The following is a 15,924-nucleotide window of genomic DNA, read 5'->3' as shown; positions in this document are numbered from 1 at the left end:
TGCTCTTGGATTAAGTCCAAAATATCTTCATTTATAGATAATTAATAAAAGAATTTTCATTTTTGGGTGAACTAAACCTTTAAGCGACAGTGAGCCTCACAAATACTTAAAACTGATTAAATTTATTAAAACTGTTTACACTGATCTATTATGTTAATTACACTTTGTTCATTTTGTGCCTTTGTTTACTGGTCTTAGAGATAAGCCTGCTGTGAAAAGTGTCACAAACATCCTGAAAAAAAAACCAAAGTTTCTCAGAGATTAAGTGTATTATGTAATCTTTTTAAAATGTTTTTCTTAAATAAAAGTATCGAAAAAAGTATCGTTCGGAACCGGTATCGAATTCAGGGTATCGGTATCTGTAATTTTGGAACGATACCCAGCCCTAGTAGACAATTAACATAATTTAAATCATAATTGAACTGACTATTTAGTCTATTGCAAACCCGGATAGCCATTTTCAAACAACAGTTCAGCAACCACATGTGCTCCTTTTATGCTGATCTAAAACCAGATCACAGCGAAAAATTGTAAACCTGGCCTCAGATTGAAATAAAAGGGCAAAATCACACCACAGCAGATCAAGAATGAAGAACATTTCATGAGGACATCACTGTCAAAGATAATGAAATGGAAGACCCTTGCAGATCCAAAAAAATAAAATATGCACACACTTTTCCACCACGTCCAGAAGCTGTCAACATTTTTAACAATGGGAAAGACGGTTGCTTGTTTTCTTCCTTGCAACACTATCATGAGAAGAAAAAAAAAAAAAAAAAAAAAACTTATGAAGATTTTCTGGTAGCTAGGAAACAGTGGTTTCTTTTAGGATGCCGTCCATGAAACACCAAATGGGAAGTCTACGAGCCACACTGGATTACCAATCTAGTCAGGTGCTCAAGGGGGAATCAGATTTTTTTCTACCTCTGGATGGGTGAATAAAAAAATTAATTAAAAAAACAAGAAAGAAAAGGAAAACGAAAGCACTCAGACCTTCTGGATGAGTTCCCAGCACCATAGTCATTAGCTTCAAAACTCAAAATGGGAGCTTTGGAAAAGTGGCTGAGGTTATGACCTGGAGCATAGGGAACTGTGAATACAGTAAGACTTACCAGTGTGGTCAACTGGAGCATGTGAAGAGTCAGAAAATTAACATGTTAGAGTCTCACTTAACTGAAGACATTTCACCACTTATCTAAATGGCTTATCTAAAAAAATTTTTTTTTTTAATTGGCATGTGTTGAAGCCTCTCATTCTCATATGAATGGCCAAACATCTTGAGGATTGATGATGTGTCCAAGTGCCTAGATTTTTCGCCTATAATGCATTCAAAAAGAAATAAATCATGTAACATTTGATAAATATTTTTATTAAAAAACTTATCTATGAATCAACAACTGCAGCAGTTCTATTATATACTATTTGTCCCATTTTGGAAAATTCTTTCACCTCATACTTTTACATATTTGAGGTCATATCATACCATGTAATCTATGGTTGCGTACATGACAAAATTTTTACTTAAAATATAACCAAAATATTTTTATGTTCCTTGAGTGAAACTAGCAGAAGGACAGGTGACTGTTAAGGACATAAGGACCACTGTGCATTGTCCAAAAAAATCCTTAAACTTGTCTTTACTGTACTTGACTTTTATTACAATCCTTTTTACAAGTTGACTAAATACAAAGAACTAAAACTTTACATATGGAAGCACATTTAACCATTTTACAGTACAGTAACTTCCCATTAAAAACTAAATGAAAAGTTTTGCTAAAGCCACTAGTAGTTTTAATTGATAAAGTTTAAGCAGCTTTTGGAATGTAGTATTAGGGGCGTTCGAGATAAACCAGAAAACTGATTGACATTTACAGAAAACGTCAAGCACAGTACGGTGATGAGACCCTTCACACATCTGAATGGTGCTAACATTTTTAGGCAATATTGTTTGTCCAATCCCACCTGAGGTGGCTCAGATCCCACGACAGTTGTTCCTGTGAACATCCAGTAGGGGAACGCTTGCATTGAAGGAGTCGAAGTCCATCAAAATGGATGGATAACTTGTCTTAAAACTTGTGAAAGAGACGCATCAGTCTGTGGGAACTGTACACAGTCATCCACCAACAATACTCGCACATTACAGGAACTCAGTTGGAAGTTATTGACATATCCCCAATACAGTCCTGGCCTCATTTCAAGTCATTTCCACATGTTTGGAGTTCCCGTTAATGGAGTTCCTGGGTGGCAATCGTTTTAGAAGTGAGGCAGGGAGTCCAAAAATGGTGCCGGTGTACTGAAAGAACTTTTTACCCTGATGGTAAACAAGCACTAGTGAAATGTTGTAATAATTGCATTAGTGTAGCAGGGGATTATATGGAGAAATAAAGGGAGTTTTTACTCCCATAATGGTGTTCTGTTATTCTGCACAACAAAAGTTTCCATTGGACTTGAATCCCCCTAGTAGTTCTTTATTTATTTATTACAACTAATATAACAAGTGCATATTTTCAGAAATGCAGATTTACATTAGGAGAAACTAAGTACCAGGTTCATCTTATTTTTTTAAGTTTTATAAAGTCAAAAACTACAACAAAAGTTGGAGACCATAGGACTTCTATGTTACTATGACCAAATTAGTTATCAAAAATTAACTAATTTATTAATAATCAAATCATAACTTAATACTGTATAAAAAAATAAATTATTTAAATAATTACTAAATTTGAAATAGTTTTTAATTGCATATAATATAGCAGTTATGTTTTGAAATAATAAATACGGTCAGCATAGCCATTTAAGCTTACACATTCAGTAATGCGAGTATTGCAAGTATTTGACAGTTCTACTGCACCCTGTCCTTTATCACCATGAGCGATATAATACAGTATATTAAGAACGTTCCTTGTGCTTCATGCCATGCATCCAGACATCTACCAACCTCAAGTAATGGTGCATAATGCACACATGACTGCTCAAAAGTTTGGGATCACTTTCTAACTCTACAGTCGTTCCTGGTTTTTATTTCTTTTTACATTGCAAAGTAATGCTGAAGACAGCCAAAATATACAATTATCTCTTTTGAACAGTTATGTTGAAATGTATTTGCTACTCATAATCTGTAAAGACTTCGCAACAGCTTTAATCTGAGCCGCTGTTGACTGGTACATTTCTAAGGTAACTGGTAACTTCTCCTTGATGAACGTCTCCTCTGCAGTAGGGGTACTGTAAGATGGTCTTGCTTTCCTGGGATAGTCTTCACGAGAGCAAGTTTCATCATAGTGTTTGATGGGTTTTGCAAATGTACTGTACTTGACAACAGTCTTCTTGAAAGAACTATTTCTGAAAGGCTGACCTTCCCGTCTTAAAATAACAAATGACTGTTGTTGTTGTTACATAATTACCTAATTCCATATGTGTTATTTCATAGTTTTGAAATCCCTAGTAATGTTGTAGAATGTCGAAAATAAATCACTTAACAAAATAAGAGGAATTTGCAAGTGATTTCAAACTTTTAAGCAGTAGTGTGCATGTGGTCGTGCTACTGGGTATTACCCAGATGAAAACCGGTTCCTCTCAAGGTTTCTTCCTTATGCCATCTCAGAGCTTTTCCTCACCACCTCCACCTGCTCATTAATAAATTGAAAAACCTGTTAAATCTATAAATCTATTAATTTCTTAAATTCATGTCCAGAATGGTTATTTCTGTAAAGTTGCTTTGTGACCATTGATAAAAGCTCTATATAAATATGAAGTATAAACATGAATCGACTTTACCATAAATATCACCACCATCACACAGCAATCTCCTATAAGCTTTTCAACTTGTGACTAGTATCAGAGCTTTTTAAAGCTGGAGATATAATTTCTTTCAACCTTGGTAAGAGTGCTATCTTTTATATTATGAGACATTTATGTAAAAACTCTGCAGGGTTCTTTCCTTCTAAGTTGATTTCTATCCACTGCACGATGTGTGGCACTTAAAGCTCATTTCCTCCCTCAACATACCACACACTGGTTTGTTTCTCAGCTTGGAAATATAGGTAAATTTCCCGCTATCTCACAGCACCTCTTTTTGGAGTGGCTCTGCCAATCAGCTCTCGTAATATGCACTCGATTACAAGTCCCTCTACAAGACTTACCACTTCTTATAAAGCTAAATCAGTTTGCCACTGTATTTCACATACACAGAAATACACTACATGACTTGTGCTCGTGCAGGCCGTGCTTGGATTTCTTGAGAGGGTAAAGTAGGAATGGATCGTTACACTGAACCTAGAAATTCACACCATGCTTATTCTTTAGTTTATTCTCTTAGCTGATTAAAAAATGTATTTTTCATGCGCATTAACTAGCTACTGTACAGTACATCAATAGAGTTGCAATGGAGCGTGGGTTTCATTTCACTTATGGCCAAAACACAAACTTAGTGCTGATTTTATTTTATTTTTATGTTATACATATAATACAAAAAATGAGTGCCAAAGAAGCTCATTCTTAAGTTCATGCGACATGAAAGTGACTAATCTTGGTTCCCTAAAAATTTCAAATTGCTTACTTCAGCCATTTGAAGAGATTTTAGGACATGAACATTCTTCAGTGTTATACTGTCTCGCTTCAAACTATAATTTAAAATGCTAATGATTTATATTTTAAAATTAAGTAAGCGTCTAAAAGCATATGACCAATAAAAATTGTTGCTTAAATTAAAGCATTTCATGCAAAATTCGGGATCAACCACCCCCACACACAAAAAAATTTAAAGTGTCCCTAACCATGTCAAATTCATGTTGTAATTTAATAAATAAATTGTACATAAATATAGCACACTTTTTAATATTTGTCTTTTCATTCGAAATCTAAACTGGCTTTCATCTGAAAGACAATTAAGATCATTGAAAGATTTGAATTCAAAAAAGTTAGACACTACATAAAAGGGTGAAATTGTATTTAGCAAACGTTTCTTTTTATCTGATAAAAATATAAATGTGTATGGATATTTACAAAGAAAATGAAGCATGGATCGAAAAATTAAAAGCGTTAAGTATTATAAAAAATAATGTGTTTTTTTGATGCTATCTAAAAAACAAATTATATATATATATATATATATATATATATATATATATATATATATATATATATATATATATATATATTGTTTTTATTTTAATTTTTCACTTAGGTATGATACTTTGTAGCAAATTTTTGGCCGTCTGGAAAAAAGATCTTAGTTAAGTAAAGTATGTTTCATTGCTTTCTGTGCGTCAGATTGTGTTACTGTCAATGACAAACATATTGATTGAAACATGTTGATTTAGCTAGCTAGCACATTTTTATGTTTGCCATTTTTATCACAATAAATCACTGTTACGCGTCAGTAATGTAATTCAAAGCAATATTCTTTTTTTCACAACCCGTAAGTGCTCATGTACTCCGATATTGATAATATTATTACCAACAAAAAAACTATACCAGACATTTAACATAAAACATACAGCTAAAAGTGACATTTGCAAGACAAGACTCAACATCAGTCACAGAGACATCACATTTGCTCATGAGGATCGTTTAAAACACTTAGTTTTGCAACTTTAGTCCAGAAGGACCCGTGTCCTGCACGATTTCATGTTTGTCCTAAACATACAGTTGAAGTCGAACGTTTACATACACCTTAGGCAAACGCATTTTAACTCAGTTTTCACAATTCCTAATATTTAGTCCTAGTAAACATTTCCTTACACAGATTAGTTAGGATCACTACTTTACAGCTTTTTACTTTCATCACATTCCCATTAGGCCAGAAGTTTACATACAAATCAGTTAGTATTTGGCAGCATTCTCTTTAAATTGTGTAACTTGGGTCACATGTTTCGGATCGCCTTCCACAAGCTTCTTACAATAAGTTGCTGGAATTTTTGTCAGTTTCTCCTGACAAAACTGATGTAACTGAGTCAGGTTTGTAAGCCTTCTTGATCGCACATATTTTTTCAGTTCTGCCACAAAGTTTCTATTGGGTTGAGGTCAGGACTTTATAATGACTCCAATACCTCAACTTTGTTGTCCTTAAGCCAACATCTGGAGTCATTGTCGATTTGAACCTCCTGGCAGATGTCTTAAAATTATGCTTTCAGATATTCACATAATCTTCCTTCTTCATGATGCCTTTTTTTTTCTAAAGTGCACCCCCACAACATGCTGCTGCCACCCCCATGCTTCACGGTTGGGATGATGTTCTTCGGCTTGCAAGCCTCCTCTTTTTTCATACAGACAATGATGATCATTACAGCCATACAGTTCAATTTGTGCTTCATCAGACCGGAGGACATTTCTCTAAAAAGTAATATTTGTCCCCATGTGCAGCTGCAAACTGTAGTCTAGCATTTTAATGGCTTTTTTACGTCCATATTGGTCACATTTTACTGTGGCTGTACAGTAGATACTTTTGTACCAGTTTCCTTGAGTGTCTTCACAAGATCCTTTGCTGTTGTTTCATGGATTTTATTTTTCATATCAAAGTACGTTCGCATCTCTAGGTTCAGCTGAGCGGTATGATGACTGCATGGTCCCATGGTGTTTATACTTGCGTAGCAAAGGTCCACCTTTTTATTTTTTATGGTCTTGGCTGATTTATTTTCATTTTCCCTTGATGTCAAATAAAGAAGCACAGACTTTGAAGGTATGTCTTAAAATACACCCAAAGGTACACCTCTAATTGACTCAAATGGTGTCAATTAGCCTAGCAAAAGTTTTTTAAGCCATTCTTAGATACTGAGTGTATCTAAATGTCTGACCCCCAGGAATTGTGATACAGTGAATTATCATTGAAAAAAAAATTACTTGTGTCATGCATAAGGTAGATGTCCTAACTAACTTGCCAAAACTATAGTTTGCCGACATAAAATCTTTAGATAAAATATATATCTTTAATTACTTCAACCTAAATGTATGTGAACTTCTAACTTCAACTGTACCTGATCAAGCAGATGGGGGGCTAATCCAGGCTGATGAGTTCAGAAAGCTGGACCAGAATGTACATGGGGCATTAAAAACTTGCCTCTGAGACTAACTTATTTAATTCACGTTTATTCATTTAACAGACATTGCTGATTTATGGAAATTACTGTCAGTGCTGAAGTCAAGCATTATGCTGCGCTGGAAAAGCTCACATAAGGGCTGAACATTCCCTCTTTGCACAGCTGCTGGCATACCACAGTCACAGAATGTAATTGTTATATGTCAAATTTCAAATAATTCTGGGATTTCCGGGATCACTTTTTTTTTTTTTTAAATGCCAGCACAGAACGTTTAAACTATTGATCAGGATTGATGTCATTTTAAATATTTTTTGCATGAAAGTTAAAAAGAAAAGCAATGGTTCTTTCAGCAATAAGTCTCAAAAACATTACGTTCTACAGAATATTAAAAATCGGTTCAAGTGTGATCCCAGCATTTTTGAATGCAGCCTGAGATGAAATAATAAAGTAAATAATAATAATAATAATAATCATTATAAAAGTTAATTATTATTATTATTATTATTATTATAAATCATGTCTTCTATGCACAATAAATAATGAAAATGTCATTAACGTGCCAAAGTTAATGATTTTTTTTTCTATAGCAGCAGGTCCATAACCGCTTTAATCCTCTTTCAAAACTGCAATTTACCACAATGCTTCAAATCGCTTTATTATAAATAAATAAATAATCAGAATGTCAAAACATCTGCATAACAAGCTACTCTTGCCTTATAATAGCTCCAAACTGTTGTTCCTTCACTAACTTCTTTTTTTTTTTATCCCTTTCTTCTCAAACTTTTCAAAAATGAAGATAAAGAAAGAAAGCGCATACATGCTGGCTGGCATACAAGTCAGTATGAATAAGCAGTTACCATGGAAACAGAAACATATCACAATGTGCACCTCAATATACTGTACATCTATGACTTGTATTACAGTCAGCACTGCTGTCAGAACTGCTGTTATAGAAAATTCATAGAAAACACCATCAGTCCAACCAGTCAGACTAACAGTTAAATAGTCTGCAGAATAAATAAAAAAATCACAATTTAACATTCTTTAAAAGGGTCATCTTTTTTCCTTTTATTTCCTTTAACATGATGCGTCACTTTATAGTGCGCAGGCAGACAATGCGGCCGCTCGATCCTGTAATGCAGGCTGACACTGGGGTAGATTACTGAACCGTGGAGACTTCACATGCACTGTAATTAAGAAGAAGGAATGCTCACTAGGGTTTGGCTGGAGCAGCACTTCGGTCTGCCTGAAGATCTTCTCTGTCCAGTTCTTCGTGCAGTCTCCTCTAGCAATCAGGTTTTCCAGATGAGCGTCCAGTTCGGTTTTCTCCGCCTGACCCAGCTTCTCCTCCGTGAACTGTGGGGAAGAAGAAAGAAAAAAAAAGTGAACTCATGCTGACTATGAACCTTCAAGATAAGAAAGATGGAATGTGATGACTAGACATGTGCTAATAGAAATTTTGATAAACCAACAGTTGCTTAGACTTTAATCATGAGTTAGATTATACAATATCAGACATTTTCATTAGTGCATTAGTGCAGGTTCTATTTACACCCTGTATGAATATAAAATTCGTCTTTTTTTATAAACATTACAGTATATGTTGTTCTTGTCATTATAACAGTGATTTCTTAAAAAAAAAAGTCAAGTTTTTTTTTTTTTTTTTCCAAAGCATGAGTCATTCTTACAAATTAGGGTTCCAAACTGGCGAATACAGTCTTCAAGACAGATGTAATCACTGTGTTTACAACTCGCACATACAGTTTAAATAACATTGTTAAGGAACGTAAGATGGAAATCAAAGAGAGAAATATTCCGCTCACGGCATCATTAGCAAGGAAACTGATGACGATGGCAAAGTAAACGCACAGTAATACTCATACAAGGTTCAGGAAAATAAATAGAACAATGATGACCACACCAAATTAACTAATTTCCTAGTGGTGCAACAGATCTCTCCACACGGTTTTACACACACATAAACCGCAGACTATTTGCAGTTTAAGTGTAACCATTATTGTAAAAAGGATTATTTTACTGCCACTGTATGCTGCTATAATTGGCCCCTTAAGAATTTAAACTTTGCAGGAAATTAGTTAAGCATTTTCGGCATACGACAGAAGTAACCAAACCGAGACTTAAGAGCCATTATTGTCAAATTTATAAGTGGACCATTTCCATTTCCTATTAATTTCATATTTTATATTATTTACATGTCTTTTCTAAATGTTTGATTTTTTTTATATGCAAAAATATAATTACAGTGTTGAAAATTAGTCATATTAGTAGTATTTTTGTGGGTTGTCGGACTGTCTGCATTTACATTATTAATACAGAACAAATTTTCACTTTAAGAACCCACCTCCTGAACGGATTAAATTTGTATGCTGAAGTTTCGCTGTAATTGTATTTTTTCTGTGCTTATCACACCACCATAGAACAAGTCCCTTACTCAATGCTGAAAACCTGTCCATTAAAATAATCGAGCTAAATAATACAACATCTGTACAAGACTTCATCCTGCAGCCCAACTCAATAAAATCTACAAGTAATAAAGTAATTATATTTTTCCTCCTTTTCATGAAAAAGGAAGAAAAAAAAATTTTTGGGACAATCTAAAACACCAAACCCCACATGAACAGACTTATTACTAACAACATATACACTTACATAAAACTTGATGCCCAAATTAATAAATAAATAAATAAATAAAAGACATACAGTACTATGTAGTAAACACAAATGTACATTTTTTACTATTATTATTAGCATTAGTATTAGTAGAAGTACATATATGCCAGTGCATTTATTAACTTTTTTTTATGCTCTTGAAACCAATGTTTACTCACAAATCATCTATGTCACTTTGTCCTGTATACAGGGTCACAGGGGGTCTGAGGTAGGGTACACCCTGGATGGGGTGTCAATCCATCGCAAGGCACATATACACCCTTACACACTCATTCACACACTATGCAAACCTCATGCACACAGACCCGTGGTGGGAATTCAACCCAGACTTTGGAGGTGCAAGGCAACAATGCTAACCATCAAGCCACCGTGCCGCCCTGTGACACCACAAAATGTGGAAAAAATAAATAGATAAATAAAAACATGAGGATATTTACACCCGTGTTTCTTTTTTCCTATTATTATTCTTTCACTGCTGCATAGAAACATTTTTGAAAGCTGATATACTCTTAAGTGACAAGAAGTGACATCCATTCCTAATGTTTTTGTTCCAGGCCCTAATGTTTTTGTTATCTACATGTGGTAAGCAACATGTGATTTCATGTGATGCTTCTAATCCTAGAAGTCTGACGAATGAAAGCTTGAGGCTACTGCTTCACTGTGACTGCCACTATACCCATCCTCCTATCAGTGTTCCAGATTACCACAGCCAGGCACTAAAACGCAGTACGACACGGGTTTCCTCCCTCACGTTCAAAAACAGCAGACAGGAAATACTTCTACTGCCACAACAGAAAAGACAGGTCACTAGAGTTCAAATTAATGGTATTACCGGATCCTTCGAGTATAGGTCTCCCCTTTGTACTGTCACATGCACATATGCATGCTCAAAGTCACATGCACACACACGCAAACAAAACACACATAACCTTGACACACAAGCACACCAGGTGGCCTTTTTTAAAACTAAGCATACACACATCTTTTAACACAAACCCATGTCTTTCTATTGCTTTGCAAAGGTGACTGGACTAAACTCTAGCATGAGCAATTGGGTTTTGAGGCTTGCGGTGGTAAATGTATTGGATGTTGCTGTAAAATGTATGAAATACACAACTGAACCATGGTTTGTTCATTTTGTGCCATACAAAGCAAATAAAATTGGGATTTAAGTTACATAGCCTACATTCTCAGAGGAAGTAAAGTCTCTAACAAGATAAAGCAAAAGCTTTATCCCCCCCCTAAGCAAAGCACTTCATCTGATACACTCCCACCAACACCACACACACAGTCAGTGTCACTGCACAGCTAAGAACAATCTACCCCTAAATAACATCTGGCCAGAGGTGGTCCGTATCCATTACCAACTGAGTTCAAAGAGGGAGAACAAACAAACAAAGAGAATGGACTATAGTCAGTAAGTGCACACACAATACGGATCATAGATTCCCAATTCTGGTCCTGGAGAGCACCTTGGCAGATTTTTTTTTGTTTTTCCTGCTCTTCCACACCCGAATTGATAAAAAATAAAATTAAATTAAAAAAAAGGGCCGTTAAGTAGCTGATGGGTTAAATTAGGCAAGTGTTGAATGAGTTTAGTGTTGTGCAGGGGTGGGGGTATTCCAGGAACCAGTGGTGTTGTTGAGGCCAAGCTGTCCATTTAAAACTGCACAGAAACCGAAAGTCAATACAGTGTGCAACAGGGTGGGGCAGAATATAACCACGCAGCAGCCATTTAAAAATGCTTAGATAACTGCACACATTATTTTATATACACACACACACACATATAAATGAGTCCGATCATCAAATCAATTTCAATATTACACAAATAAAACCCAGGTAATACAAAAAGCAGTTTTTAAATGATGATTTCACTTAAAAAAAAAAGTAAGTGCCCCCTTGCTAAATCATGAATGAACTCTCATTAGCCAAATTTTTTGGATAGCCGACTTAAATTTCACTTGCCACACCCAGGCTGATTACTGCCAGACCTGTTGAATCAAGAAATCCCTTGAATAGAACTTGTCTGACTAAGTCAAGCACGCTGGAAAATGCCACGATCTAAAGAAACAAATGAGAATCGAAGAAATTGATGCATCAGTCTGGAAATGGTTACAAAGTCATTTTAATGCTTTAAATAGATGCCATTATACTGTATGATTCTGCAAAGAAGAGTGGGCCAAAATACCCCCGCAAAGTGGGGAAAAAAAACTAATTGCGAGTTATTGCAAACGCTTGATTGCAGTTGTTATCGCCAAGGGTGGCACAACAAATTTTAGGTTTAGGGGCAATTACTTTTTCACATAGGGCCAAGGTACGTTTGGACAGCTTTTCCCCCTTAAAAAAATGAAGTAGTTATTTAAAATTAGTATTTTGTATTTATCTTTGTGTAATACAATTTGTTTGATGAGCTGAATCATTTAAGTGTGACAAACTAGCAAAAGAATAAATAAATGAAAGAATGAAATAAAATAAATCAGGAAGGGGCAAATACTTTTTCAAAGCACTGTGTATACACATTGAATTAGCTTGTTCCCCACCTAGAAAAATAAGCAAAGGAACATTAGTGTATTATATGTGCACAAGCCACTTCAAGTCCTTTATGTGCCAAGAGATCTACAGTGTACAATACATGCAGTAAAATTCTTAACCGTAATTCAGTTAATTATTGTGTTGCTGGAAATTGCTGGAGGATGCTTACACCTGGCAACCCTGCGTAATGATATTAGCGCTTCCGCATGCACCTCATTAGCAACAGGAACACACCTGCTGTATCAAAGGTGCATCTGAAACTGCTTTAAACAGGCTGCTAGACTGTTTGCTTAAGGTTGTTGACATTCAGCTGCCTATTTAAAGGTTACTCCAAGAACTCACTAGACAGTTGCCTAAGGAATTAGTCAGGTGTGATAGTCTTGCACTTTTTGAAAGGTCATGTCATTATCGATATTGTTCTTCCTTGACAGAATCTAAAGTAACACTCTACTGGACACTTAAGTTACTGTTTGCATGGTATCCTTATATGTTCTCTCTGCATCCATGTTGGTTTCCTTTTGGTTCTCTGGTTGTGTCAAAAGGAGTATTAAATATTGATGTGCATGTAGATGGAAGAATATATTCACGTCAAATAAATCTGTAATTGCTTTATAGCTCCATGATCCTCAACTCCATCTCAAACACAAATTACGATTTGTATTACACGTTTACATGCTACTGTACTACCTGTACAGACTGCCCCAGATGTGTATGTGAATCTAAAAGTCTGTGTGCACAACGGCGTACGATGCACAGGCTCCTGGCTCCAGATCCACTGCAGGATAAAGGACCCTGATCAGAATAAAGCAGTTACTGAAGGTGAAGCAATGAAAGCTTGAAGTTAAATTGTAATGTTGCTATTTAAACATTGCCTGCATTTTATTATTTTGAGTTCTGTTGTTTTCTTGCCTTAATATTTAACACCTACAATCTATCAGTAAGGCCTAATTATAGAGTCGTAACTTACAATAAACCCAGAGCTCCAGTACCGCATTACCATACTATATACTGTACAGATACTGATAGATAGATAGATAGATAGATAGATAGATAGATAGATAGATAGATAAATAGATAGATAGATGTTTATTTACATTAGTGTCCATTTTTGAACTATTCAATTTATCAGGGAAAGACAAAACGGAGAAACAGACAGAAAACGACAGACAAACAGGTAGGCTGACAGAAATTTTACCTAGAAAATGGTTCTGGCCTTGACTGGTGTTGGCAACTGTTTCTCTGGGGACTTGACAGTTCGATAGTTCATGACTGGAACTTCTTACAAGTCTACCTGGGTCTTCAATAACTACCTGGACTCCATATTAACATCAGTTAACATCAGCTATTATAGCTGAACTGCCTCCCACCCTACACACTGTATAAATGCAGATCATTTACTCCTTTCTGTGTTACCCAAATGAGGATGGGTTCCCTGTTGAGTCTGGTTCCTCTCAAGGTTTCTTCCTATTACCATCTCAGGGAGTTTTTCCTTGCCACTGTCGCCCTCGGCTTGCTCACCAGGGACAAACTGACCATTTTGATTCATACAAATTCACATTTCATACAAACTTAAATAATTCTTTTGACTGTGTAAAGCTGCTTTGCGGCAATGAAAATTGCTAAAAGTGCTATACAAATAAAATTGAATTAAATTGAAAATTGATATTTAACAGACAGGCAAATTATGTAGATAGACAGACCTGATCTGCAGACAGACACATGAAGATAAATAAACAAACAGACAGACAATTTCCGTTGACAGACAGATGGTGAAAAAGACAGAACAACAGATAATAAGGCAGAAATAGGTATATAAACAGATGGAAATTTTGTAGATAGAAGGACAGAAAGACAGAGAAACAGACAAAGAGAGATAGATGGATGAAGAGACAGACAGATAAGCAGGAAGCAGACTGTAGACAAACAAACAGATGAAAAAGAAACAGAACGACAGAAAAAGAGACAGAGAGGCGAATTCTACATAGATAGATAGATTTATAGATAGATGTTTATTTACATTAGTGTCTGTCTGTGAAATACTCGACTTATAAACAGTTATTTTTAGAATATTGATGATTCCTGCTTTGGTCCATAGCGTGATACTACGGGCCTGCGCGCGTGAGTGCGCGCGTGCGTGTTGCAGCCATGGTTCTGTCCAGGCTCCCTCGAGCAACAAACACTTCGGCACACAGCCATCAATAATAGATGCGGGCTTTAGCTTGTCCTTCTCGGTTTACAGTAACGGGGCAGGAACACACAGAGACACGGCCGCAGCGCGCGCCAACCGACCGTTTATAAAAGCGGTTAACAAAACCAATGAATATAATGAGATGAAATGAAAAGTAAAATGAGCCACACGCTCCTGTAGTCGTGTCTCCTGCGGCGTTCATCATCCAGAATGTAGTGAAGCTACACAAATACAGAAATTGTATCACGGCTATTATAAATATAGTCAATATATATTTGTTAGCCCACCTGAACAGCGCGCGTGAAGAAGACGCCAGCGTCTGACGCCAGTTTTTTAACGTTGAAGTCCATGATCCGAGCCTACAGGGGCCGGGCGAGCGCTCCCGCAGCGATGGATGGATGGATGGAGTGAAGCAGGCTGGAGGAAGAGTGTCGCTAATCCGCCTTCTCATCCGTTAGCTCGGGCATCATCAGCACTGCCTGCTTAAAGAGACACGCTCCTGGTCACGTTCCAAACCGCAAACATGTGTGCACCTGTCCAGCACACTACCCCTAGTGTCAGGGGAACTGTTTACATTCCTGTATAATGCAGGAGGAACTGATTAAACTACTGTAGTAACGGAGTAGTTAGTTTAATGTAGTTTAAACACTATGTTTAGTGCAGGGGGAAACTGTTCACACTACTGTTGGGTAGTTGGATGGTTGAGTCCTTAATACATCTTTACATTTCAAATGTTATCCTTCTGATGTGTCCAGTACCTTCTGCTATCATTTCTTGTGCAATGTTACAACATTTATTTCTGTCCAGTCAAATAAATTCCTCTCCAAGAAAATTATTGTATTATTGATGGGAGAGTTGGAACCCTGTGTAAAGGCTTCACCCCAAAGATTCTCAATGAGCTTAGGTTCTGATGGTTCAACACTATCCTTCCAGGATTTAATAATACGTTGGATAGTTTTTAACCCAATTTTAATAGTTTCAACAATATCCTTAGTTGTTTTCTTTGCTTGATGTAGGGCAATTATTTGACCCTTGAAACAGAGTTACATAATTGCCATAACCACAAGATATGTCTTCGGACATGGTTTTAAAAATGAGTAGCAACTCACTGCATCAGTTAGAATCAAATAACTTGGAGATTTTTTTCTTTGTCGGGAGCGGGGTTATATAGAAATGCACACACACAAACACAATCACACAATTACAATAAATAACAGTGAAGGTTGCAGCATCACATTTAGGACTATTTTCAGTTTTCATTTTAATCATATAAGAACTGAGTTACATAACAGTCTCAGTGTGACTTTTCTTATTGGAGTTAACTCAAATATACTTTTTGTAAGCATTTACTGCATAGGGTCACGCCATGGCGACTTTAGGGTCCAGGTTTAACTCATGCCTTAGTGTTTGTGTGCATGGAGTCTGCATGTTTCCAAATTGCCGGAAGTGTGAACATGCTGACTTCATACACACAGA

General features: G+C 36.1%; 1 protein-coding gene across 6 annotated transcripts in view; it reads right to left on the bottom strand.

The window, feature by feature from the left end:
* sh3glb2b (SH3-domain GRB2-like endophilin B2b) overlaps positions 1-14,912 on the bottom strand; it is a 58,165-nt gene extending 43,253 nt beyond the window's left edge. For 4 of the 6 annotated variants that reach the window (XM_053485293.1, XM_053485294.1, XM_053485295.1 and 1 more), the window contains exons 1-2: positions 14,736-14,912; positions 8,249-8,390 (exon numbers count right to left, since the gene is read on the bottom strand). In XM_053485293.1, the coding sequence (XP_053341268.1) occupies positions 8,249-8,390; positions 14,736-14,798 (205 nt within the window). In that variant the 5' untranslated portion in view covers positions 14,799-14,912. The remainder of the gene's footprint in view (positions 1-8,248; positions 8,391-14,735) is intronic. The other 2 variants (XM_053485297.1, XM_053485298.1) reach the window with 1 other exon arrangement.
* Positions 14,913-15,924: the final 1,012 nt, after the last annotated feature.

Source organism: Clarias gariepinus, chromosome 24 (assembly GCF_024256425.1).
Source record: "Clarias gariepinus isolate MV-2021 ecotype Netherlands chromosome 24, CGAR_prim_01v2, whole genome shotgun sequence".
NCBI classification, from domain to species: Eukaryota; Metazoa; Chordata; class Actinopteri; order Siluriformes; family Clariidae; genus Clarias; species Clarias gariepinus.
Note: the sequence above shows the minus strand (reverse complement) of the source record. Positions and strands in the feature narration are given on the sequence as shown.